Genomic DNA, 27,927 nt, shown 5'->3' on the forward strand with positions numbered 1-27,927 from the left:
AATCTTTAAAATACCTTACTTTGATTTTAAACTCAATTTTAATACTTCTCCAAATTTTAAACTCAATTAGCTCAGGTAAAAGGGATCAGGAGTCCCTTTCCGACCATGTGGAGCAAGAAAAATATCTTACTTTGATTTTTCAGAAATTTTGGAGTGATGTATTTGCTGACGAACGTTGACATTGACGTCGAAATGTAATCATGGGTCGGGGCCATCACATATTGTTTCGTTAAAAAGTAATGTTATAGAGATTAAATTTGTCAAATAAAATTTTGAAAACAAAGATTTAGAAATTGTTAATTAGTGTATTACTTAAACGTTGATAAACGTATTTATTTATATTGATGATACATCATTTAGTTTACAAATTTTGTTTTCCAATTTAATCTCCATAACATTATCCTCTGTTAAGAAGCTAAAATGCATGGCATTGTGTAATTTACTTGCCAGGTTTGCGGCATTATCCAAATTCAACTGCATATTGTCACGTGAAAAAGTTGAAATGTCTAACTGTGATTCGCTTGTGATGTTTTGTTTTCGTAGGTACATGTCCTTTAAGGGATGGATCATCATTTTTTTTTCAAAAAATAAGGATTAGTCGTGGGATTCACTCTACATCGAACTTCAACGATACGTGCCGTTTATTTTGTATGTCTTGATTCATACATCATCCTTGCAAAATTCAATTTAATCTGAAACCACTTACCTATTTAATTATTACATTGAAATTTCATCGTTTCTTATTGACAAAAGTGTTTGTCAGTTTATTTGAACTCAATTAGATGTCAAAATATTTTCGATTTGGCTAATATTTTGCAATGATGATCTAAGAGGTGCAACTTGAAAAATAAACAGTTCCGATTGTTAAAGTTTGATATAGTGTAGGCTTTACAACTAATCCCCATTTAAAAAATAAAAAAAAAATTCCTTTCCCTTAAAAACCTCATCCGCATTACTGTCCTGGTGCTGTTTGAATTTCACAGGCGTGTGACTTGGTATAAGAGGACAACAAGACAATTGGGTGTCTAACCCATCAAACATGCTTTGTTTCCTTGTTCCTGAAAAAAATTTCCATCACGCAAGAACAGAACGACAATTTTAACAGAAAATAAACTTCACATTTAAATTAAACTTTACCATGTTCCCTAAAATCATTGGAAATTAACACCGCATCAAATGATAGTTCACCTAAAGGCGTTAGATATTATGTCTCTCTACTTAAAGCAAATAAAATTGTGAGTAGAGATACTCCCGAATCTTGTAATAATCCTCACATAAGAGGCCTTTGATCACAATTTGTTGGGTGCCGAAACCACCACCCTACAAAAGATCAAATTATAAATACGCTGGTCAGACTTTCCATCTACAAAAATGGAACTGTTGCACCAAAAAATTGGGTGCTAATACTATTAGCATATCTGTATCTAACCAGCCTTATGGCTTACATCCCCAATTTTGCATAATGTCACATATTCAATGCATCTCAGCACCCCACCAGCAAATTCAACTTGTCAAAGAAATCAAATCGAGATCGTTGTAGCTTAACCCTATCTCTGGGGCTCAAAACATGAAGTTGAAAACTTGAGATTACTTTAGATGACGAATTTTGGGGACAAAGCATAGTCTAACAAATTAAGCAATGAAAGGAAATGGTACATGGACACCTTTGTCGGAAAGAAGTTGTCTTCAAAGAGTTGTTTATTCTTCTACTTCGATACATTCGAAGGTAAAAACAAAAACACTACTCCACCGAATTTGTTCAGACCACAGTAACTTGGATTTCGAATTGGTCATCAGCCAAGTTGTGACGCCTAGATTAAAGGAGGGTTGTACCTATGTAGTCATTCCCATCGATTCTCAAATGCTCCTTGCTCCTGGGCAATCTCTAAATACAGAAGATGTCTTCCAAGATTTGAAAGTTATAAGCTAAAAAGTAGCTGAACACCCTCGTCGGAAAGAAATTGCTTGAAATTAGCCATTTTTAAGTCACCAACAAGGACAGATTCATGCGGTGGAGGCGGGGTTGAGAGGGGTTGTAAAGATAGCATTTCATTTTCTGTCTTTCCTGCCTCAGAATCAACCCAAGCTATTTCGTAATCTCTGAGCTGTGCTTGTAATTACATCAAGATGGTGAGGAGGATATAATTACGATATAGACAACGTAAAGTGAATCTTGATGCTCTCATGCTTACCTTTTTAAAGAGAACGTTACCTTTTTAAAGATAATTAAACTAATTCCTAACATGAACATGCGTCGAAGAATTATGCCAAAATTCTCACACGCATTAAATTCTTGGGATTATGTGGCCTTGCAATGGATTCTTCATCACCACAGTAAACTCCATCTTCTCTGATAGGTCAACGTCATCTCCCTCCACAGCCCTCCACTGAAACTTCCAAACCTAATTCGCCACAAAGTACTCCAGGTGAAGCACCGCCAACCCCGACCCAGGACAGGACCTCCTCCCCACCCCAAACGGCATCATCTTAATCTCCCTGCTTCCCGTCAAATCGAACCCTTCTTCTCCGCCGCTGCTGCCCAAGAACATCTCCGGCTTGAATGCCATGGGGTCCTCCCACAGTTGCGCGTCCCACCCTATATCCGCCACCATGACATTGACGGTCCCGTTTTTGGGCACCAGGTGTCCGCCTAAAACCACGTCATGCGTCACCGAGTGCGGAAACAAAACGTGCCTCGGCGGGTGGCGCCTCAGCCCCTCCAAGATCACGGCTTTCAGATACGGCAGCTTGTGCAGGACCTCCTCTCGCACCTCCTCCTTCGTTTCTCCCATAACCCCTTTAATCTCTGAAAACAGCTTCTCCTGAACTTGCGGGTACTTTACTACGTTAGCCATGACCCACTGCAGCACGGTGGAAGTAGTGTCGGTGCCGGCGTTGAGAAACTCCGAGCAGAGGTTGACCATTTCGTCCTCCGAAAGCTTCCGCTTCTGTTTGCCGTCGGGAAGCTCGAGGTTCAGCAGCGTATCAGTATACGACAACACCAATTCATCGTCTTTGTCGTCGTTTTTGCTGCCCTGCTTTGCCTTGTTTTGTCGTGCTCGAATCAGAGGGACGAGTACTTTTCGTTGTTCCTCGAGGATTTTGAAGAATTCCCGCCACCGATTTTTTAGGAAAATCTTCGTCAATTTCGGCTTGAAATTGAGGATGTTGAACCGCCCGAAACTCAAATGTTGTTGGCGCTGCACCCGCTCGATTTCTTTGATTTGCTCTTCGTTCAATTTGTCGCCGAAGCACATTAGAACGAGGAGGCAGAACAGGGCATATTGGAAGTGGTCGACCACCCTAACACTACCGACGACGCCACCTTCGGAGTGGGATTGAGACTTGGTTTTAAGGCGGTTGACGAGGATGTCGAGAACCCATTTGCGGGCTTTGCCGTAGGATTTGACGCGGGAAGGGTGGAGGATTTCGGTGGTGAGGTTGCGGCGGAGGAGGCGCCACGTAGTGCCGTATCCGGCGGAGGCGATTGTGTGCTGGTTACTGGTAGTATTGGATGGTTGTTTATTTGAAGTAGGGTTGGAAGTAGGGTTCCTAAGAGTTGGAAGCATCATGGAGTATCATGGAAGAATAGAATAATGGAAAGCTAGCTAATGCATGGATTCAAACTTTCGGCTAAAACTTAAGTGATGTTTTAGTGCATCTTAGTTTAATATCTACTTTAGGCATAATGCAAGCCTTGATGATGTTTAGTTAGGTAGAGTGGAGACCTCATCATCATTGTAAAGATTAATTAGTGGTTTAAGTTAGGTGGAGGTGTCATGGAGGGGTCTTAACTCTCCATTGTTTCCGTAGCTTTCCTCTTAGTTTTCTATAGGTTCCTCTATATATGTTTTGTTGTTCTTGTAACTAAAAATGATGAATGAATGAGATACAATTCATTCCTTGAAAATCAATATGGTATCAGAGCAGGAAAAATAACCTGCTTCTGCTTCATCCGAACGTGATCAATCCTCAAGATGGCTGAAGACAATCCTCTTAGGTCAGATGCTGAAAGTTCACCGGTTCTTTCTTCCGGAAATATGTCTGAGGTGGATGTCAATCCAAATCAAAGGTTAAGCTCAGTCTTGTTAAATGAGTTTAATTACTTACCTTGGTCGAGAGCAGTGAGCCTTGCTCTAGGTGGAAGGTCCAAGCTAGGGTTCATAATGGAAGCATCGAAGTTCCTGATGCTTCCTCACCAACATATGAAAACTGGCTTTGCAAGGATCAGCTAGTTATGTCATGGCTCCTAAATTCCATGGAGCGTAAACTAGCTGAAATATTCAGTTATTCTGAATCATCATTCGAGCTATGGGAGACAGTCAAGGAGATGTATGGCAGTTAAAACAATGCTGCACGTGTGTTTCAACTAAAGAAGGACATTTCCAACCTGCAACAAGAAGGAAAGTCATTTGTTCAACTTCTTGGCAGCATGAAGAGCATGTGGAATGAGTTGGAAATGTATCGGCTTCATACAACTGAAGCGTCCGTGCTACTGAAAAGGGCAGAAGAAGACAAGATATTCCAACTCTTGTCAAGCCTCGATTCAGGATACGAAGACCTACGAAGCCACATACTCATGAACCCCGAACTACCTTCCTTCACCAGTGTATGTGCAACAATCCAACGTGAAGAAGTACGAAGGAAAGTCATGAACATTGGCACAAAGACCAATGTAACTGAAGCAAGGTCTTACCTAACCAACGAAAGAAAATACAAAGTGAAGAATCCACACTTGAAGTGCCAACATTGCAACTATACTGGCCATGTTAAGGAGACATGCTGGATTTTACATCCAGAATTAAAGCCAGAGTTTATGAAGGATAACAAGCGCTCACAAAGACTGAACCGTGCACCACATAGAGCCAACAATGCATCTACCTCAACCTCACATGGGTCTGACGCACTCAAGAGCTTCACAGCAAATCCGGCTGCACTCATAAATGAGTTTGCAGCATATCTTCAAAGCAAGAAAGAAGAGGTTAAGAGTGATCAAACGGTCGTTTTTGAAGATGGAAACTCAACAGCTTTGCTAGGCAAGTTCGCTGGTTTTCTGACATACACACAACACATGTCCCGAGATGACATGCAAGGTATCATGACTGCTTTCAAAACTGCTCTTAATGTAAATATGATGCATGATTTTTGGATTGTTGATTCGGGTGCCACAGATCATATGACCAATCATGTTTCTAAGTTTCAAAAGTTTGAAAAATTTTCGCAACCTTCTCAAGTCTCAACTGCCAATGGTGAGAGTTCCAAGGTTTTAGGCAAGGGAAATATCCACTTAATGTCGGACAAAATTGAGTCAGTAGCCTTATATGTTCCTTCTTTTCCATTTCAACTTCTATCTGTGGGAAAAATCACCAATACCTTGAATTGTTTAGCCTTCTTCTCTCCTCACAATGTCATTTTTCAGGATTGTCTCACCAAGAAGACGATTGGTGAAGGGTTTTATCTAGATGGTCTCTATTACATATCAAAGAGCAGTCCCAGGGGATTTCAAGCCAAGTCCAATCCATCCCAAGATAGTCAATTGTGGCATCAACGTCTAGCTCATCCTTCTCAACCTGTTTTGTCATCTTTGTTTCCAAATTTAGGGAATGATTTAATTTCGTGTGAAACCTGTCATTTGTCTAAGGACACTAGATTGCCTTTTAACCCATCCTTATCTAGGACTAGTAAAGTTTTCGAACTAGTTCACTCAGATGTATGGGGACCAACGTTTGAATCTTTTGATGGTTATAAGTATTATGTGATCTTTGTTGATGATTTCTCTAGAGCCACTTGGTTGTACCTTTTAAAGTCTAAGAGTGAAGTGATGGAAGTATTTAAGGATTTTCACAACCTTGTTAAGAACCATTTTTCTTCTCAAATTCAAACTTTAAGATCTGACAATGGCACCGAATACACGTCCCATCTCATGTCACAATATTTGAGCAATCATGGTATCATGCATTAAACAAGCTGTGTTGGCACACCTCAACAAAATGGTGTAGCCGAAAGGAAAAATTCTGACATACTGGAAAAAACAAGAGCATTAATGTTACACATGAATGTACCAAAGAGATTTTGGTCTCAAGGAGCCATGGCGGCTGTGTACATCATCAATAGACTTCCTAGCTGAGTCTTGGGGTTTAAATCTCCCCTTGAAGTCATGAAAGGAAGAAAAATCGACCTCTCACATCTTAGAACCTTTGGTTGTGTCTGTTTTGTTCATGTTCAGTCACACCATCGAGATAAATTGGACCCTAGAGCTCTCAAATGCATTTTTCTTGGTTATTCATCAACACAAAAAGGATATAAGTGCTATGATCCCCAACTGAGAAAAATCATTGTATCCAAAGATGTTCGATTCCATGAAGCTAACCCTTTTTTCAGCAAGTCACTTGAAGCCACAGGTCAGGGGGAGTGTATCTTTGATCTGCTTCCTCTACCAAGAATCAGCACTCCAGATGTTTTAAACGAAACAGGTTCTAACCATGACAACAATGATGAATCTCCTACACCACTCACTGAAGTCAACAATGAAGACACTCATCCTGATGGTTCTGTGGATGATGATAACAGCGGCAACCAAGAAAATCTTCAAAGTATGGCTGATAATTTGAACGAGGATGAGACAACTCTCCCAGTACCTCGACACAACCCTCGGCGTGATAGACAACCTCCCACAAGACTTCAAGATTTTGTCACATATAAACCGAGGTATCCAATCTCCAATTGCGTGTCGTATCAAAAGGTGACTCCATCTCATGCTGCTTTTCTTAATACCATTTCAAGTCATAGTGAGCCTCAAAACTTTCATGAGGCTAATAACCAAGTTGTGTGGAAAGAAGCAATGCGAGATGAACTCAAAGCACTGGACCAACATAACACCTGGAACATCACCAAACTTCCAAAAGGAAAAAGGGCAGTGGGCTGCAAATGGATCTATAAGATCAAGTTTAATTCTGATGGTTCAATTGAAAGACATAAAGCCAGGCTGGTGGCTCGAGGATTCACTCAAACATTTGAGGTAGATTACAAAGAAACATTTGCTCCTGTTGCAAAAATGAACTCAGTTAGGGTCCTATTGTCTGTTGCCGTCAATAAGGGTTGGTCCATGTACCAAATGGACGTAAAGAACGCCTTTCTACATGGTGATCTTGAAGAAGAGGTCTATATGAGATTGCCACCAGGACACCCTCAAAGCCAGGAGCCTGATTTGGTGTGTAAGTTGCATAAGTCGATTTATGGATTGAAGCAATCGCCTCGTGCTTGGTATGCAAAACTAAGTTCAGTTCTTCATAGTGTTGGTTTCAAAAGGAGTAATGCAGATTCATCATTATTTGTTCGCACGGGAGCTGCGAGCAAATTAGTTGTGTTGATATACGTGGATGACTTAATAATTACAGGTGATAATGCTGCAGAGATCTCCACACTTAAAAAGTCACTTCAACAAAGATTTGCGATTAAAGATCTTGGGGTGTTGAAGTATTTTCTTGGAATCGAAATGGCATCTTCTCACAAGGGACTATTTCTTAATCAACGAAAATACGTCATGGACCTACTCAAGGATGCTAATATGAGCGATGCTAAGCCTGCACTTACTCCTCTCGATAGCAAGCTCAAACTTGACTTGGGAGGCACACCACTCTCGGATATCAGCTCCTATCAGAGGCTTGTCGGTAAGCTGATTTACCTAACGATCACCAGACCTGACATCTCATATTCAGTGAGTATAGCCAGTCAATTCATGCATTCCCCCACCATTGAGCATTTGAACCTTGTAAAAAGGATCTTACGTTACTTAAAAGGGTCCGTTGGTCGTGGCATCCTCATGACGAAGAATGACAACACTCAAATCATGGGGTACTGCGATGCAGATTGGGCAGGAAATGCCATCGATCGCAAGTCCACCACTGGTTACTGTACCTTTGTCGGTGGAAATTTGGTCACATGGAAGAGCAAAAAACAAACTGTCATCGCAAGATCAAATGCCGAAGCTGAATATCGTGCAATGGCCTCAACCGCGTGTGAGCTGATATGGCTAAAAGGACTTCTATGTGACTTAGGTGTGTTCACGACTCAACCAATGACCTTATTTTGTGACAACCAGGCTGCTATGCACATAGCATCAAATCCAGTCTTTCACAAGAGAACGAAGCGCATTGAAGTCGACTGTCACTATGTTCGTGAACAAGTACAGTCGCAGGTGATTCAGACACATTATGTAAAAAGCTCCGATCAGCTGGCCGATATATTCACCAAACCTCTGGCCTCTCATCAGTTTCAAAGACTCCTCTCCAAGCTTGGATCCATCAACCTTCTGGATCCAGCTTGAGGGGGAGTATTGGATGGTTGTTTATTTGAAGTAGGGTTGGAAGTAGGGTTCCTAAGAGTTGGAAGCATCATGGAGTATCATGGAAGAATAGAATAATGGAAAGCTAGCTAATGCATGGATTCAAACTTTCGGCTAAAACTTAAGTGATGCTTTAGTGCATCTTAGTTTAATATCTACTTTAGGCATAATGCAAGCCTTGATGATGTTTAGTTAGGTAGAGTGGAGACCTCATCATCATTGTAAGGATTAATTAGTGGTTTAAGTTAGGTGGAGGTGTCATGGAGGGGCTTAACTCTCCATTGTTTCCGTAGCTTTCCTCTTAGTTTTCTATAGGTTCCTCTATATATGTTTTGTTGTTCTTGTAACTAAAAATGATGAATGAATGAGACACAATTCATTCCTTGAAAATCAATAGGTAGTGTACTTGTTGGTGACCAAGGCCCCAGGTCGGTCGGCGAATACGGTGCCGTTCTGAATGAAGGCCTGGTGGGCGAGGGAGCGGTCGGCGATGAAGACGGCGGAGCGGGAGCCGATGGGGAAGGAGATGATGGGCCCGTATTGTGCCTGCAGTTCGCGGATGATGAGCTCGATCTCCAAGAAGGGTTTCAGGATCCACAAGAAGCCGCCGATGATGGGGATGGACTGGGGACCGGGAGGGAGCTTGGGTTTGGAGACAGAAGTGGGTAGGAATAGAGAAAGAAGGGGTTTGAGGAGGAAGGAGACGCAGAGGGCAATGAGGATAAGGAACCAGGTTTCCATGGTGAACTGTAAGCAATGAGACAATAAATTATTAATTTTCCACAACTATATAAAGAGATGAAGAAATCGTGGTGAGCAAGAAAAGAGATGAAAAATACTGACGAATTATTGATTTGCTGACGAACACTGGTACTGACTCGGAGATCATCAACTCATCACGGGTCAGGCGAAGCTGTTGGAAAATTATCCATTGCAAAATGATCATCTCTAAATCTCTTTCTTCTAATCCATAAAATACAAGAATTCGGATTGTTAAAATTATAATAATTTTAACCATTGAATCAAATTTTAACAATCTAGATCTCTAAATTTGATGAATTAGGAGAAAAGCATCCCTTTCCTTATCCATTAGTTTTATTTTCTGCTAATAATCTCTAGGAGAATCCGAACTCAACCACATATATGTTACCACGTGAAAATGGTGATTCACATGCAATGTTTTGTTTACGTGCATATGTACTGTCTTTGGTACTATTTCACGTTGACACGCACGGGTCTCTCACTCATCAAACACGTTCTGTTTCTTTCTTGAAATACGTGAACAGAATGACAACTTCAGCAGAAAATAAGTCTTACATTCAAATAAAACATTATTGTGCTTCATGAATTCACTGAAAATTAACATCGCGATTAGGTGACAGTTCATCTCAAGGTGTTATATATAATGGGGTGAACTATCAATTTATTCCTAAATTATTGCCTAAGCAAAAATTAGGTTCCTAAACTATTTTTTTCAGAAAAATCGGTCATTGAATTATAAAAATATGTCAATTACATCTCTAATATTAGATTCGAAGCTACTATATTCAATTTTCCGTCAATTTTAAGTTACGTTACTTGCATGTGATATGCATTGGATGATAGATTGGTAATTTTCACAAAGAAATAATGTGTGAAGTTAATTTTGGAGGGTAAATTAGACATTAGATTTGCAACCTATATGAAATGGTAATGGCTTATAGGTGAGAAAATGACGGTATTTCACTCTAAAGTGTGTCAAGTGACATAAGTTGATGAAACATTGGATAAAATAGCTTTGAATATAATAATATGGATGAAATTAGCAATTTTTAATGAATTTAGGAACTTCTTTTACCCAAAAAATAATTCAATGACCTAATTTTTACTGAGGTGATAATTCAGGGTAGGGGTGGGGAAACGGACAGAGAACCCGCGGGTCAGGGTGGGTAATCAAGACTTGGGGCATGTCCATTTTTTTGAGAGTAAACGAGGCGGGACAGGGAGGTGATATATCCGGGGTGGGGCGATTCCAAATCTTCAAACCCATGGGGCCCGGGACCGGCCCATTTCTATTATATAATGGTTGGGCATTGTTAGGGGATTAGAAACCTACCAATTTGGATGAATGAATGGGCCAATTGCTATAATACAATGAAAACTTCTAGAGCCTTCCCTGTTCTTCGATTCCAAATTGAAACCCACCAAGTTCCTCCATCTCTCATTTCTCTTTCTCTCTCTCTCTCTCTGTATAAATCCATAAACCATTCAACATACCCAAACTTCTTCAAATCCTTCCATTTATGCTCGCATGATCTCAGTCACTCCCTTGATTTTATCGAAATTTCACTCGGACGAAGATAGCGCAAGGCTCCAGATCAGAGAAGACGATGAGCTCTAGATTGACGAAGATGATGCGATGGACGTGCTTTCCGTCATTGGTCTCGGAAAAGATGGTGTTGAAGGAGTCGTTGCCGCGGCCGACGGTTTTGTCCTGGGCATCTGACCATCTAGTCATTACTGCACCTGGGTTTCGCGACGTCGGAGTAAGATAAGACTTAGAACAACATCGTTTCCTTCTATTAGACTCGTGGATTCGGCCCGAACCTGCCGCCCGGTCCTTAATTTAGAAACTTTAATACCCGCCCCGCCCTGTCCTATTGCATTTTAAAACGGATACGGTCCAGTCCCTCTAAATTTGAGCCTAGCCTGGCTCGTGCCCATCCTTAGTTCAAGGACTAAATTGACACTTCACCTTATATTATGTATCTCCACTATTTTTTCCAAATTATGCATCTCTACTTAAAGCAAATAAAGTTGTGAACGTTGAGATATATACTCCCGAATCTTGTAATAATCCTCACATAAGGGGCCTTTTGTGGAGTGCCCGAACAATGCACACTTCATTCGAACCTGAATTAGAGATGGAACATAGTCTCAGTTGACGTCAAGATTGATAAAACTATAAACTAATTTAGCAGACTTCTACTTGTGATCAATTCCGTCTATACAACTTTTGAAGGCCTCATGTCGAGTATCAAACTAGCAGCGCCTTCGTCAAGTTTTCCATCCTTATATCACCGCCAACCTGAGGCAGCTGATGAAATGTTAATATGATGAAGCATAATGGTATATACAAATCTCTGTTCAAAGAGCTGACAACAGTTCGACATTTGACGTGGCCAATGAGTTATTCCGTCGGTTATCAATGCCTATGAGTTCAATATGGGATGATGAAGGCATTACAATTGTCTGTTTCAGGGGACGAAAAATCTATTTCTTTGTTTACGATGAACAACAGGCGTAAAGATTGTTTTCTTGAGATATGGACGATGAAAGAGTACTGCATAAAAGAATCATGGACTAAACTGATAACTTCCGGCGCACAAGGTCCACAATGATGTTTGCCTAGGGTACTATGTTTTAGGAAGAGAGGTGAAGTACTGTTGATGCTTGTTGGATATAGGTATGGAGGTAGGAATGAGTTAGTATCGACCTCAAGACCTTGTGAGCCAATTGTTGAGTCCTATGAGGAGAGCATATCGTCTCACTCGACAAGACCGTGGCCGCGTCACACGAAGAAAATGAACATGCAACTTGACTTTAGTGCGCTGAGAGCATAGCGTTGCATGTCAACAACACCCATTGTTCTTTTCTTCACAGATTTTTAAGCTTGTATAGAGCATGCCGATAAAGTTGCATGTCGAACTATTGTGGCTTCTTTTCTTGTTTATTTCTTTGTTCATTCGTTTTCCGTTTTAACTGATTGTCTTTCTTGCTTCTGTTGAGATAGAAATTTGGGACACAACTTTGTCTAAGGGATTCCTTGGCCAGGGCCGAAGAAAGCAATGTCACTCGATCATTCAATATACAAAACAAGAAATCAAACAGCATAGAAACTCACATGGTTAGAGTAGTCTGTTTATAACTTTTTACGTGCATGCTCGTAATTTTGCGGCTTGGGATGAACCGAGAAACTGTTAAAGCATCAATGGTTTCCTTTTTGCAGCAGCACATCGCTAATTTTTCATAAATCATCAAGCGGAAGCCTGGATTCCCACTCCTGAGGAAGTAATAGGAAAACTTTCAGTGGTAATATATACTCGAAGATGACTAACGTAGTACTTCACGAGAAGTTTCTTGCATAGTCATTCGACTATTGTAAGGTAAACTTGAGTTTTTTAACAATTCGAATGGAACTACGGAAGTATGTTGTTAGGGAATTTCAAAGTGTTCTTCAAGGTTGTTGTAAACACAAATTTCCTGCCGCAAATGAGATTAGAACACGTGTACAAAGTAAATGTTTGTATTAATGAATTTGTAGGGTTACAATCTCTTTACAACTTGATCCTCTGATTCGATCTCTGAAATATGTAGATGTGTAGTGTTGTGGTTGTTGATCCAAGGATTGTGATGACTTGATCTTGGATGAATAAATGCCGCAAGGTTTTGGCTCTTGGCAATGGAGGAACTGGCACGTGTGGGGGTGCTTGGTGGTTATTCACAGGATATGATGAAGAACATGAAGGATTTTTCGAGTCTTCTTGAGTGTTTGGGTGCTTGAGAGCTTCAGAATTTGAAAGCTTTAGCATCTGAGCATGAAATGATTTCTGGACCATTTTCTTTTTCTTGGAGTCTTCTATTTATAGACTTTCCAAGCCTTGACTAAGGATGGATTTGGCCTTGATTAATTGACGAAAGAAACAAGGCTCTTTTGTGGGCTGATTCGTGATTTGACTCCATTAATTAACATTTGTTTTAATTAAATTAAAATTAAATAATTTATTTCTGCCAAATGTTGACATTTGTCCTTCTTAATGACTCGTCCGATTTTGTTGAGTCACACGCCATGTGTACAATTTGTGCGATATGTGGTGCATGCCACGTATGCGGGCATGTCAAAACTTTAATGCATTGGTGAACATTTATTTCACTGAAATTTCGATGTCTACAAATATGAATCTAAATTTAAATCTAAAGGTATTCAAATCTAAATAAAGTAATATAAGAAGAAGAAAAAAAAATTCAATGGAAAAAAAATTTAAAAAAAAGGATACGGTCGGTACTTTTGTATCGATTCCCATGTATGTAAGTTGATAGAGACTTGCGACTAAATTCAAAGTAAGTCGCTGGTTTCGTACCGATCCCATTTTTAATTTTTTTTTTCCTTTTTGAGTTATTTTATTTTATTTTTATTTTTATTAATTTTTCTTTTATTTCTCTTACAACAACAACAAACTATCATATTCATTGTTTGCATAACACATTTTTATGTGCAAAATCTATTATAGTTCACATTTAAATACCTGAAACCAACTATTTAAAACCTAAATTTAAAGATATTTTTCTATTTTCAAATTTTAAAAATCAATAAAAAATAGTTTCTGGATCTAATAAATGGTAGGATCACGTCCAAAGGTCTTGCAATATTTTCCTTAACTCCAACGTAAAATTTCAATTTTTTCACAAAAATTGTGAGTTATAACCCATAGTTTTCCAATCGATTTTGAGAACTTTTACAACATTCGTTATAAACCAAAGTCAAAGTCATTCTATTCGCACCACATGTTTTCTAAAATCAATTTAGGTCATTCCCAAGATGTCGAACACCTACAAATCTCTATGAGGGCCCCGCTATTAGTCTTCATTTTTCTTTCTATTTTTCAACTTTAAAAATGAATGAATAATAGTTTCTGAACCTAATAAAGGATAAAATCACATTCAAAGGTATTGTAACATTTTCATTAAATCCCAAGCAAAATATTTCCTAAAGCTAAAATTTGAGTCATTTTAGTTGCACCACATGTTTTCTAAAATTAATTTGGACATTTCAAAGATTTTCGACACCTAAAAATCCCTTTGGGGGCCTCGCTATTAGTTTATATTATTTTTCTATTTTTTTCAATTTTAAAAATCAATAAAAAATAGTTTTGAGACCTAATAAACAGTAAAATCGCATCCAAAGGTCTTGCAACATTTTCGTTAACTAGTACGCAAAATAATTTGATGGTGTTGCAAATTATATCTCATCTTTCTACTACTGTTTTCGACAAACTAATGTGTTCTAGAATATAAGATACTCTAAACTTTTTAATTTTTTAATTTTTACTTTTGTATTTTTTACTAAAGATTTAACGGTTAAAATATCAAAAATATTTCAATAACGAAATATCATTAAAAATCCCTTCAACCTCATTATGAATCTCTGATAAATTAACGGGTTCTTCTCCACTCATTGCTTTGCCTAACCTTCTATTTTTGAATTGTAATCCATTGATTGAATTCAATCGAGTGAAGCCAAGGGAATAGAAAGAATTTCCGTATACAGGCTTAAAGCAATGGTCGGTTGTGTCATGCATGTGAAAACAATCCAAGGTCCAAACTCAAAAAACGCAAATAATGATATGCATCTGCATGGCTGAGATGTCAATTCCTCCTTTTGTTATCAAAATCGTTTTCTTCACCAAATGGATCAAAAGAAAAAAAATTTAGCTCAAAGAGTTATTTCAGATAGTTCAAGTTTTAAAGACTCCTATTATATTATCAATTAATTGAGTTTCAATCCAATCAAGATAATTCTCAAAATAATAGTACTCAAGATCCATATCATAGCTCCAGTTGACAATTTTATTTGTCACCATGTTCTTCTACCAGTAGACATGCACTAACTCACATTCAGTTATACGTGTCATAAATTGTCTGCACTGATATTTCCAAGAGCATAAAATTAGTATCGGTTGTAATTAACCACTAAAACCGAATCCATCTCCACACAATCTTTATATACTCTTGTCAACTGGAAGTTTTAATTAAATTAACATTTGATTTAATTAAATTAAAATTAAATAATTTCTCTCTGCCAAATGTTGACATTTTTCCTTCTTGATGACTCATCTGATTTTGTTGAGTCACACGCCATGTGTACTGACACACCCCGACCGAGATCGGAGCGTGCTGGCCGTCACACGAAGGTGACGTAGCCATGTGCACGTGCGGAAGCTAACAAGGTAGTAGTATGAAAGTACGAATAATTAAAAACTAACATTCCAGGTACTAATACAAGTGCTAGTAAGTGAGATACAAATTCAGAGCAGGTCTAAAGCAGTCCAAACAAAAACGACAACAGCAGTACGCCTGAAGGCGACCCTACAATGGGGAGTGTCTGTCAGAAACGCCGGAAAGCCCTCAAGGGAAACCACCGCAACGGCTAAGCAACTAGAACCTGGAGGGGCGCAAAACAAAAGCGTGAGTGGGCAAAAACAAAGCTCTTTGAAAACCATTTAGCAAAATACATTCTAACCCCTCGCCGTAAAACCTGTATACTTCCCAGAAAATAACATATGTACGTATGTATAGATATGCCCAACATGCTCAAGATATGCCATGTCAAAACCTCGTAATGAAATGTATGTGCTCAGGTATGAATCATATCAATAACATAACATCTGGCAGCCGGAGTCACCTAACGTGACCTGTACGGCTGCATATAGAGCTCAATCTCAAACTCAACAACTGAACCTGCCCACGAGTCGGAACCACTCTAGGTGGTCTGTACGACAGGCCTGGGTGTAATACATATATACGCTCTAGTGCTACGATCACGTGAAGGCTGTGCGAATAATCGCGGGTCACCTACGAGTCGGAACCACCTAATGTGGTCTGTACGACAGGCCTATGCACCTAACTTGGATCCAAGCTGAGCGTGTGGTGCGGGAGGTGAACATCACGTGAAGGACTGTGCCCTACTCTGGGCGGGAGCACTAACACCGGAGGTGCAGGTTATGAGCTCTCTAAGTCTCTCAAACTACTGCTGAAAGTAAATATGATTACCACTTACCTGGCACTTACCTGTGCGTCCACAGCACCCAATATGCATATATATGTATGCCACTAATAATGCGTGCAATGATGCATAAACGATAATAATAACATGCATGGCATAAGGTAAATAACCCTTTTTAATTCAATTTCTGGGAATATAAATGTATATAGGTATATACGGAAAACAAAAGCCCACTCACTGGTATGTAGAAGGGTCGTAGCCCCCTGCCTCGCGTGTGCACGCTCGTCCTCGGGGTACGTGTCACCTAAATGCGAAACAACTATAAAAACGTTAACTTTAAAGCACATAACTAACTTCTCGTAATAACTTCTCATACATTGCTCAAAATGGACAAATGAATATACCAACGTGCTCTACACAACTTCAAGATCACAACCATATTTTTAAAATAATTTTCCTCCGCCGCACGCGCCCCCACGCGCCGGCCAAGGCACGGACCTACGCGCCCCCCACGCGCGGCCACGTGCCCTGCACACTGACGGTGTCAACAGACGCCGTCAGGAATATTCCGTTAAACTGACGGAATATTCCGTTAAACCTAACTGACGCCGTCACTGCCGTTAGGAATATTCCGTTAAACCTAACGGAATATTCTCCTTTCTTCTCCGATCTACTCTCGCCGGACTCCGGTCGCCGGAAAACTGGGAAAAGTTTAAACTCACTATTCTCCTTCGTTTCTCAACCATTTTCTATGATTCTTGGACCAAAAGAAAGCCCTAAACTAGTAGAATCACGTTATACAACTTTTAAAAGCTAAAAACTACGCGATCATACCTGTCTCAAAACTCAAAACTCGGCCAACTTCAAACCAAGCCTTCCCGACGTCCAATTTTGTCCAACGAGCTACTCCGACGCTCCTTAGGACCTCACTAAGACACCTACGAGCTCAGAAATCCCAAAAACTCAATGTATAATTTTTGCATGAACAGTACTCAAATCGGCCATTGTTGAATCGACGTGAAAACGAAGTATTTCTCACCTGAAAATGGTATGTCTGAGCTCGCCTCGACCTCACGAGTTGAATGGTGTCCTTGGTTTCCTCGATCTGCGATGGTTTGGGTGGTTTTGGTGGTTGTCCGTACGTATGGTGATAACGGGAAGGAAGAGAGAGACACGGGGGAGAGAGACAGAGGGAGGGGAGAGTGACTGTGTGTGTGAGTGTGTGTGTGTGTGGTCCAACACATGCCACACCACACAAAACACCCACAACGTGACAAAAAAATGAACTAGGGGCAATAAGGTAATTTCACACGTGCGTTAATATAATCCCGGGACGGGATGTCACATGTACAATTTGTGTGATACGTGGCGCATGCCATGTATGCCCTGGCATGTCAAAACTTTAATGCATTTCACCAAAATTTCGATGTCTACATATGTGAATCTAAATTTAAATCTAAAGGTATTCAAATCTAAATAAAGTAATTTATGAAGAAAAATCAATTCAATGGAAAAATAAATAAACAAATTGAAAAAAAGGATACGGTCGGTATTTTACTATCGATTGTTTTGAAGTTGAGTCGCTAGATATTTTCGACTGAGTTTAGATCAAGTCGCTGGTATTTTACCGATCTCCCTTTTAATTTTTTTTCCTTTTTTAGTTATTTTATTTTATTTTTATTTTTGTTATATTTTATTTTATTTCTCTTACCACAACAACAAACTATCATATTCATTGTTTTCATAACTCATTTTTATGTGCAAAATCTATTATAGTTCACATTTAAATACTTGAAACCAACTATTTAAAACCTAAATTTAAAGATATTTTTTCTATTTTCAAATTTTAAAAATCAATAAAAAATAGTTTTTGGATCTAATAAACGGTAGGATCACGTCCAAAGGTCTTGCAATATTTTCCTTAACTCCGACGCAAAATTTCAATTTTTTCACAAAAACTGTGAGTTATAACCCACAGTTTTCCAATCGATTTTGAGAACTTTTACAACATTTGTTATAAGCCAAAGTCAGAGTTATTCTATTCGCACCACGTGTTTTCTAAAATCAATATAGGACATTCCCAAGATGTCGGACACGTACAAATCTCTATAAGGGTCCTGCTATTAGTCTTCATTTTTCTTTCTATTTTTCAACTTTAAAAATGAATGAAAAATAGTTTCTGAACCTAATAAAGGATAAAATCACATTCAAAGGTATTGCAACATTTTCATTAAATCCCAAGCAAAATATTTCCTAAAGCTAAAAATTCTAACTTCATAAAAACTATGAGTTATAACCAACATTTTCCAATCATTTTTGGGAACTTTTACAAAATTCATTATAAGCCATAACTTGAGTCATTCTGGTTGCACCACATGTTTTCTAAAATTAATTTATGACATTTCAAAGATTTTAACACCTAAAAATCTCTTTGGAGGCCTCGCTATTAGTTTATATTATTTTTCTATTTTTTTTCAAAAATCAATAAAAAATAGTTCCGAGACCTAATATACAGTAAAATCACATCCAAACGTCTTGCAACATTTTCGTTAACTAATACGCAAAATAATTCGATGGTGTTGCAAAATTATATCTCATCTTTCTACTACTTTTTTCGACAAACTAATCTGTTCTAGAGTATACTCTAAGCTTTTTAATTTTTTAATTTTTACTTTTGTATTTTTGACTAAAGATTTAACGGTTAAAATATCAAAAATATTTCAACGCTGAAATATCATTAAAAATCCCTTCAACCTCATTATGAATATCTGATAAATTAACGGGTTCTTCTCCACTCATTGCTTTGCCTAACCTTCTATTTTCGAATTGTAATCCATTGATTGAATTCAATCGATTGAAGCCAAAAGTAAATAGAAGGAATTTCCGTATACAGACTTAAAGCAATAGTCGGTTGTGTCATGCATGTGAAAACAGTCAAAAGTCCAAACTCAAAAAACGCAAATAATGATAGGCATCTGCATGGCTGAGATGTCAATTCCTCCATTTGTTATCAAAATCGTTTTCTTCACCAAATGGATCAAAAGAAAAAAATTTAGCTCAAAGAGTTATTGCAGATAGTTGGAGTTTTAAAGACTCACATTATATTATCAATTAATTGAGTTCCAATTCAATCAAGATAATTCTCAAAATAATGGTACTCAAGATCCATATCATAGCTCCAGTTAACAATTTTATTTGTCACCATGTTCTTCTACCGGTAGACATGCACTAACTCACATTCAGTTATACGTGTCATAAGTTGTCTGCACTGATATTTCCAAGAGCATAAAATTGGTATCGGTTGTAATTAACCACTAAAACCAAATCCATCTCCACACGTCAACTGGAAGTTTTAGTCCAAAATCTAGCCCCACACACAAATTTCTTGCCGCAAATGAGATTAGAACACGTGTACAAAGTAAATGTTTGTATTAATGAATTTGTAGGGTTACAATCTCTTTACAACTTGATCCTCTGATTCGATCTCTGAAATATGTAGATGTGTAGTGTTGTGGTTGTTGATCCAAGGATTGTGATGACTTGATCTTGGATGAATGAATGCCGCAAGGTTTTGGCTCTTGGCAATGGAGGAACTGGCACGTGTGGGGGTGCTTGGTGGTTCTTCACAGGATATGATGAAGAACATGAAGGATTTTTCGAGTCTTCTTGAGTGTTTGGGTGCTTCAGAATTTGAAAGCTTTAGCATCTGAGCATGAAATGATTTCTGGACCATTTTCTTTTTCTTGGAGCCTTCTATTTATAGACTTTCCAAGCCTTGACTAAGGATGGATTTGGCCTTGATTAATTGACGAAAGAAACAAGGCTCTTTTGTGGGCTGATTCATGATTTGACTCCATTAATTAACATTTGTTTTAATTAAATTAAAATTAAATAATTTATTTCCGCCAAATGTTGACATTTGTCCTTCTTAATGACTCGTCCGATTTTCTTGAGTCACACGCCATGTGTACAATTTGTGCGATATGTGGTGCATGCCACGTATGCGGGCATGTCAAAACTTTAATGCATTGGTGAACATTTATTTCACTGAAATTTCGATGTCTACAAATATGAATCTAAATTTAAATCTAAAGGTATTCAAATCTAAATAAAGTAATATAAGAAGAAGAAAAAAAATTCAATGGAAAAAAAAATTTAAAAAAAAGGATACGGTCGGTACTTTTGTATCGATTCCCATGCATGTAAGTCGATAGAGACTTGCGACTAAATTCAAAGTAAGTCGCTGGTTTCATACCGATCCCCTTTTTAATTTTTTTTGTTCCTTTTTGAGTTATTTTATTTTATTTTTATTTTTATTAATTTTTCTTTTATTTCTCTTACAACAACAACAAACTATCATATTCATTGTTTTCATAACACATTTTTATGTGCAAAATCTATTATAGTTCACATTTAAATACCTGAAACCAACTATTTAAAACCTAAATTTAAAGAAATTTTTCTATTTTCAAATTTTAAAAATCAATAAAAAATAGTTTCTGGATCTAATAAATGGTAGGATCACGTCCAAAGGTCTTGCAATATTTTCCTTAACTCCAACGTAAAATTTCAATTTTTTCACAAAAATTGTGAGTTATAACCCATAGTTTTCCAATCGATTTTGAGAACTTTTACAACATTCGTTATAAGCCAAAGTCAAAGTCATTCTATTCGCACCACATGTTTTCTAAAATCAATTTAGGACATTCCCAAGATGTCAAACACCTACAAATCTCTATGAGGGCCCCGCTATTAGTCTTCATTTTTCTTTCTATTTTTCAACTTTAAAAATGAATGAATAATAGTTTCTGAACCTAATAAAGGATAAAATCACATTCAAAGGTATTGCAACATTTTCATTAAATCCCAAGCAAAATATTTCCTAAAGCTAAAATTTGAGTCATTTTAGTTGCACCACATGTTTTCTAAAATTAATTTTGACATTTCAAAGATTTTCGACACCTAAAAATCTCTTTGGGGGCCTCGCTATTAGTTTATATTATTTTTCTATTTTTTTCAATTTTAAAAATCAATAAAAAATAGTTCCGAGACCTAATAAACGTAAAATCGCATCCAAAGATCTTGCAACATTTTCGTTAACTAGTACGCAAAATAATTCGATGGTGTTGCAAATTATATCTCATCTTTCTACTACTTTTTTCGACAAACTAATGTGTTCTAGAGTATAAGATACTCTAAACTTTTTAATTTTTTTAATTTTTACTTTTGTATTTTTTACTAAAGATTTAACGGTTAAAATATCAAAAATATTTCAATAACGAAATATCATTAAAAATCCCTTCAACCTCATTATGAATCTCTGATAAATTAACGGGTTCTTCTCCACTCATTGCTTTGCCTAACCTTCTATTTTTGAATTGTAATCCATTGATTGAATTCAATCGAGTGAAGCCAAGGGAATAGAAAGAATTTCCGTATACAGGCTTAAAGCAATGGTCGGTTGTGTCATGCATGTGAAAACAATCCAAGGTCCAAACTCAAAAAATGCAAATAATGATATGCATCTGCATGGCTGAGATGTCAATTCCTCCTTTTGTTATCAAAATCGTTTTCTTCACCAAATGGATCAAAAGAAAAAAAATTTAGCTCAAAGAGTTATTTCAGATAGTTCAAGTTTTAAAGACTCCTATTATATTATCAATTAATTGAGTTTCAATCCAATCAAGATAATTCTCAAAATAATAGTACTCAAGATCCATATCATAGCTTCAGTTGACAATTTTATTTGTCACCATGTTCTTCTACCGGTAGACATGCACTAACTCACATTTAGTTATACGTGTCATAAATTGTCTGCACTGATATTTCCAAGAGCATAAAATTAGTATCGGTTGTAATTAACCACTAAAACCGAATCCATCTCCACACAATCTTTATATACTCTTTGTCAACTGGAAGTTTTAGTCCAAAATCTAGCCCCCAAATATCAGAATCGACCACCTGCCCTTTGCCCAAGTTGACAAAAAACCTTCCAAGCCAATCACCAATGTTACCTTAAAACACTCCTCATCTACCTATACTTTTAGTAGCATTGATCCGAGAACCGTCGACATTAAGCTTCACCCTCCTTGCAGTGGAGTGGGTGGATCCCAAGCCAAAGACACTTGCATCCTAGGAACATTAGAGCACACACAATGAGAGGCGTCGTACCATTCCTCTGCAGCCTTAACAACAATAGTTTTGGGAGATTGCGCTTGTGAAGTTGGCTTCAAAGAGTTGTTTATTCCTCCATTTCCATATATATGAACAGTTTGAAAACAAAAACACTACTCCACCAAATTTATTCGGACCCCAATAACTTGGATTTCAAATTAACCATCGGCTAATCTGTAACACCAAATTAAATGAGACTTGTACCCAAGTCACTCACTAAATTCAGGAGAGAGGATACTCGCCGAATCTTTTTTTGTGAGGATTCTCAATGGATCCTCTTTGTGAAGATCCTGAAAAGCCTTTAATTATATCTATTTATCGTATATTGTGTGATCAATTTTTATCAGATACTATTTATATTCAATTTTAAATTAAAAAATTTATAATAATTTTTAACCGCACAATTTATAATGAATAGATATAATTGAAAAATCTCAGGATTCTCGTAAAGAGGATACGGCGAAGATTCTTCTTGGTAAATACAGTTATAAAATCTCTGTTTGGATCACATGAACGAGCTAAAAACCCAAATTTTCGAGATTACATAATCAATGAAGAACATACATTGATGAGTTTAACGGCTAAACATGCGTCGAAGAATTAGTACAAAATTCTCGCACATATTAACTTCTTGGGATTAAGTTGGCTTGCAATGGATTCTTCATCACCATAGTAAACTCCTGCTTCTCAGACAGGTCCACGTCATCTCCGTCCACAGCTCTCCACTCGAATTTCCACACCAAATTCGCCACAAAGTACTCCAGGTGAAGCACCGCCAATCCCGACCCAGGACACGACCTCCTCCCTGCCCCAAACGGCATCATCTTAATCTCCTTGCTCCCTGTCAAATCGAACCCTTCTTCTTCTCCGACGCTGCCCAAGAACCTCTCCGGCTTGAACGCCATGGGGTCCTCCCACACTTGCGGGTCCCAGCCAATATCCGCCACCATGAAATTAACACTCCCCTTCTTGGGCACCACGTGTCCCCCCAAAACCACGTCATGCGTCACCGCGTGCGGCAGCACAAAGTGCCCCGGCGGGTGGCGCCTCAGCCCCTCCAAGATCACAGCTTTCAGATACGGCAGCTTATGCAGGACCTCCTCCCGCACTTCTTCTTCCGTTTCTCCCATAACCCCTTTAATCTCCGCAAACAGCTTATCCTGAACTTGTGGGTACTTGACTACGTTGGCCATGATCCACTGCAGTGCGGTGGAAGTCGTGTCGGTTCCGGCGTTCAGAAACTCTGAGCAGAGGCTGACCATTTCTCCCTCCGAAAGCTTCCGCTTTTCGTTGCCGTCGGGAAGCTTCAGGTCCAGCAGCGTATCTGTATACGACAACACAAATTCATCGTCTTTGTTGTCGTTTTTGCTGTCCTGTTTTGCCCTGTTTTGTCGTGCTCGAATCAGAGGGACGAGCACTTCTCGTTGTTCCTCGAGGATTTTGAAGAATTGCCGCCACCGATTTTTTAAGATAATCTTGGTCAATTTCGGCTTGAAATTGAGGATATTGAACCGCCCGAAACTCAAAAGTTGTTGGCGCTGAACGCGCTCGATTTCTTTGATTTGCTCTTCGTTCAATTTGTCGCCGAAGCACATCAGAACCAGGAGGCAGAACATGGCGTATTGGAAGTGGTCGACCACCCTGACACCGCCGCCGCCGCCGCATTCGGACTGGGATTGAGACTCGGTTTTGAGGCGGTTGACGAGGATGTCGAGAACCCATTTGCGGGCGTTGCCATAGGATTTGACGCGGGAAGGGTGGAGGATTTCCGAGGTGAGGTTGCGGCGGAGGAGGCGCCAAGTGGGGCCGTATCCGGCGGAGCTGATGTTGTGCTGTTTGCTGCTGACGTACTCGTTGGTGGCCAAGGCCTGGGGGCGGTCGGCGAACACGGCGCCGTTCTGGATTAAGGCTTGGTGGGCGAGGGAGCGGTCGCCGATGAAGACGGCGGAGCGGGAGCCAAAGCGGAGGGAGATGATGGGCCCGTGTTTGGCCTGTAGTTTGCGGATGATAGGCTCCAGCTCCGAGAAGGATTTCAGGAGGAATAACAAAGTTCCGATGATGGGGATGTAGCGGGGCCCGGGAGGGGGCTTGGGTTTGGAGATGGAAGTGGGTAGGAATAGAGAAAGAAGGGCTTTGAGGAGGAAGGAGACGCAGAGGGCGACCAGGATAAGGAACCAGGTTTCCATGGTGATGAATCGGCGGCAATCAGACGAAGGGCAAATGCATTTGCTTAATAAATTATTATTTTTCGTATTTTTATAGATGGATAATGCGTGGTGGTCCTCGTGGGAAAGGGATTCTCTCCCAATCCATTCCGCCGACTGAGCAAAATATTTGAACTCTTAAACTTTAATCAAATTGTAGTAACTTTAATTGTCAGATCAAATTTTAAATGTTTAGATTTTAGAAATTGTTATTAACACTTCAAAAATTTCATTCTATACTCTAAATTTTTTATATTGAGAAAAAAAAATACACTTATGAAAAGTATAGAATGAAATCTTTGAAATAGCTTACTTTGATTTTAAACTCAATTTTAATACTTCTCTAAATTTTAAACTCAATTAGCTCAGGTAAAAGGATCAGGAGTCCCTTTCCGACCTTGTGGAGCAAGAAAAATATCTTTGATTTTTCAGAAATTTTGGAGTGATGTATTTGCTGACGAACATTGACATTGACGTTGAAATGTAGTCATGGGTCGGGGCCATCACATATTGTCTTGTTAAAAAGTAATGTGATAGAGATTAAATTTGTCAAATAAATTTTTGAAAACAAAGGCTTAGAAATTGTTAATTAGTGTATTACTTAAACGTTGATAAATGTACTTATTTATATTGATGACACATCATTTAGTTTACAAATTTTGTTTTCCAATTTAATCTCCCTAACATTATCCTCCGTTAAGAAGCTAAAATGCATGGCATTGTGTAATTTACTTGCCAGGTTTGCGGCATTATCCAAATTCAACTGCATATTGTCACGTGAAAAAGTTGAAATGTCTAACTGTGATTCGCTTGTGATGTTTTGTTTTCGTAGGTACATGTCCTTTAAGGGATGGATCATCATTTTTTTTTTCAAGAAATAAGGATTAGTTGTGGGATCCACTCTACATTGAACTTCAACGATACGTGCCGTTTATTTTGTATGTCTTGATTCATGCATTATTGTTGCAAAATTCAATTCAATCCGAAATCACTTGCCTATTTAATTATCACATTGAAATTTCATTGTTTCTTATAGACAAAAGTGTTCGTCAGTTTATTTGAACTCAATTAGATGTCAAAACATTTTCGATTTAGCTAATATTTTGCAAGGATGATCTAAAAGGTGCAACTTGAAAAATAAATAGTTCGGATTGTTAAAGTTTGATATAATGTAGGCTTTACAACTAATCCCCATTTAAAAATAAAAATAAAAATCCTTTCCCTTAAAAACCTCATCCGCATCAGTGTCCTGGTGCTATTTGAATTTAACAGGCGTCGGACTTGGTATAAGAGGACAACATGACAATTGGGTGTCTAACCCATCAAACATGCTTTGTTTCCTTATTCCTGAAAAAGATTTCCATCACGCAAGAACAGAATGACATTTTCAACAGAAACTAAGTTTTACATTTAAATTAAACTTTGCCATGTTCCCTAAAATCATTGGAAATTAACACCGTGTCAAATGATAGTTCACCTAAAGGCGTTAGATATTATGTCTCTCTACTTAAAGCAAATAAAATTGTGAGTAGAGATACTTCCGAATCTTGTAATAATTCTCACTAAGGGGCCTTTGATCACAATTTGTTAGGTGTCGGAACCACCACCCTACAAAAGATCAAATTATAAATACGCTGGTCAGACTTTCCATCTACAAAAATGGAACTGTTGCACCAAAAATTTGGGTGCTAATACTATTAGCATATATGTATCTGACCAGCCTTATGGCTTGCATCCCCAATTTTGCGTAATGTCACATATTCACCACATCTCAGCGCCCCACCAACAAATTCAACTTGTCAAAGAAATTAGATCGAGATCGTTGTAGCTTAACCCTATCTCTGGGGCTCAAAACATGAAGTTGAAAACTTGAGATTACTTTAGATGACGAATTTTGGGGACGAAGCATAGTCTAACAAATTAAGCAATGAAAGGAAATGGTACATGGACACCTTTGTCGGAAAGAAGTTGTCTTCAAAGAGTTGTTTATTCTTCTACTTCGATACATTAGAAGGTAAAAACAAAAACACTACTCCACCGAATTTGTTCAGACCACAGTAACTTGGATTTCGAATTGGTCATCAGCCAAGTTGTGACGCCTAGATTAAAGGAGGGTTGTACCTATGTAGTCATTCCCATCGATTCTCAAATGCTCCTTGCTCCTGGGCAATCTCTAAATACAGAAGATGTCTTCTAAGATTTGAAAGTTATAAGCTAAAAAGTAACAAATACAGATCACTCTCAAATCACTTACTAAATATTGAAGTAATAAAATCTGTCTTGAATCACACTAGTAAACTAAAAATCCATATTTTCGAAATTACATAATCATATATTAATAGATTTAACGGTTGAACATACGTCAAAAAATTAGTACATAATTCTCACACGTATTAAATTCGAGGGATTATGTGGGCTTGCAATGGATTCTTCATCACCATGGTGAACTCCTGCTTCTCTGACAAGTCCACGTCATCTCCCTCCACAGCTCTCCACTCAAATTTCCACACCAAATTCGCCAAAAAGTACTCCAGATGAAGCACCACCAATCCCGACCCAGGACAGATCCTCCTCCCTGCCCCAAACGGCATCATCTTAATCTCCCTGCTCCCCGTCAAATCGAACCCTTCCTCTCCTCCACCGCTGCCCAAGAACCTCTCCGGCTTGAACGCCATGGGATCCTCCCACACTTGCGGGTCCCACCCTACATCCGCCACCATGAAATTAACACTCCCGTTCTTGGGCACCACGTGTCCGCCCAAAACCACGTCATGCGTCACCGCGTGCGGCACCAAAAAGTGCACCGGCGGGTGGCGCCTCAGCCCCTCCAAGATCACGGCTTTCAGATACGGCAGCTTGTGCAGGACCTCCTCCCGCACCTCATCCTCCGTTTCTCCCATCACCCCTTTAATCTTGTTTGGGCCTAAAATATTATTGCTGGGCCGAGCAGCAGGATGCGCTCGGCCCAAGGTGATGACAAGTAATATGGGCCGAATAATAAGGCCCGGGCCAGCTGGCAGGGTCAGCCAAATCCTAAATTGTCCAGATAAATAGAAAGGTCGAGGAAGTCCTGGTGCAACTAGGATTCTCGACCAGCAAGGAATGAAGTCCCGAAAAGAAGGAAAATTCAGAATCCCAGTGGGAGTAGGTTTGTTCGAGGAAGAGGCGAAGTGGGACAAGGACTCCCAATCCAAATCGGAGTCGGTTTCAAGGAATGGGGCACTATAAATACAAGAAATCATGAAAACGGAGAGGACCTTCAACTCAGCATACAATTGCCCTGCGCAAAACCTCTCAACATCTTGAGATTTTTCCTTTTCTTTTTCTGCCGACACACCTTCAGTTTGGATAAACAGCACTGTGGAAGCGCCCGGCGAGCACCTTCAGTTTGGATAAACAGCACTGCTGCCGCAGAATCAGCCGACCGAGAAGCATCTTCAGTT

At 38.9% G+C, this 27,927-nt stretch overlaps 3 protein-coding genes across 3 annotated transcripts; all 3 read right to left on the reverse strand.

Moving 5' to 3' along the window:
• Positions 1–2,399: 2,399 nt before the first annotated feature.
• LOC137721513 (cytochrome P450 89A2-like) lies at positions 2,400–9,085 on the reverse strand. The gene is made up of 2 exons (XM_068460609.1): positions 8,749–9,085; positions 2,400–3,511 (listed from the first exon to the last, which is right to left on the reverse strand). The coding sequence occupies exons 1-2, from the start codon at positions 9,083–9,085 to the stop codon at positions 2,403–2,405; spliced, it is 1,446 nt and encodes a 481-aa protein (XP_068316710.1). The 3' UTR covers positions 2,400–2,402.
• A 13,714-nt stretch (positions 9,086–22,799) lies between these two features.
• On the reverse strand, positions 22,800–24,578 carry LOC137720083 (cytochrome P450 89A2-like). Its single transcript, XM_068459093.1, has one exon. The coding sequence runs from the start codon at positions 24,464–24,466 to the stop codon at positions 22,904–22,906; it is 1,563 nt and encodes a 520-aa protein (XP_068315194.1). The 5' UTR covers positions 24,467–24,578; the 3' UTR covers positions 22,800–22,903.
• Positions 24,579–26,877: 2,299 nt separating this feature from the next.
• On the reverse strand, positions 26,878–27,384 carry LOC137721099 (cytochrome P450 89A2-like). The gene has a single exon (XM_068460214.1). It carries the CDS (start codon positions 27,382–27,384, stop codon positions 26,878–26,880), a length of 507 nt encoding a protein of 168 aa, XP_068316315.1.
• Positions 27,385–27,927: the final 543 nt, after the last annotated feature.

This window comes from Pyrus communis, chromosome 16 (genome assembly GCF_963583255.1).
Source record: "Pyrus communis chromosome 16, drPyrComm1.1, whole genome shotgun sequence".
In the NCBI taxonomy this organism is placed as follows: domain Eukaryota; kingdom Viridiplantae; phylum Streptophyta; class Magnoliopsida; order Rosales; family Rosaceae; genus Pyrus; species Pyrus communis.

Bases quoted from the DNA above. Each gene is read 5' to 3' on its own strand.
- LOC137721513 (XM_068460609.1), bottom strand. From the start codon at position 9,085: ATGGAAACCTGGTTCCTTATCCTCATTGCCCTCTGCGTCTCCTTCCTC. The intron at 3,512-8,748 runs ACACTACCTATT...AACAACCATCCA, and splicing joins GGCCTTGGTCACCAACAAGT to ATACTACCAGTAACCAGCAC.
- LOC137720083 (XM_068459093.1), bottom strand. From the start codon at position 24,466: ATGGAAACCTGGTTCCTTATCCTGGTCGCCCTCTGCGTCTCCTTCCTC.
- LOC137721099 (XM_068460214.1), bottom strand. From the start codon at position 27,384: ATGGGAGAAACGGAGGATGAGGTGCGGGAGGAGGTCCTGCACAAGCTG.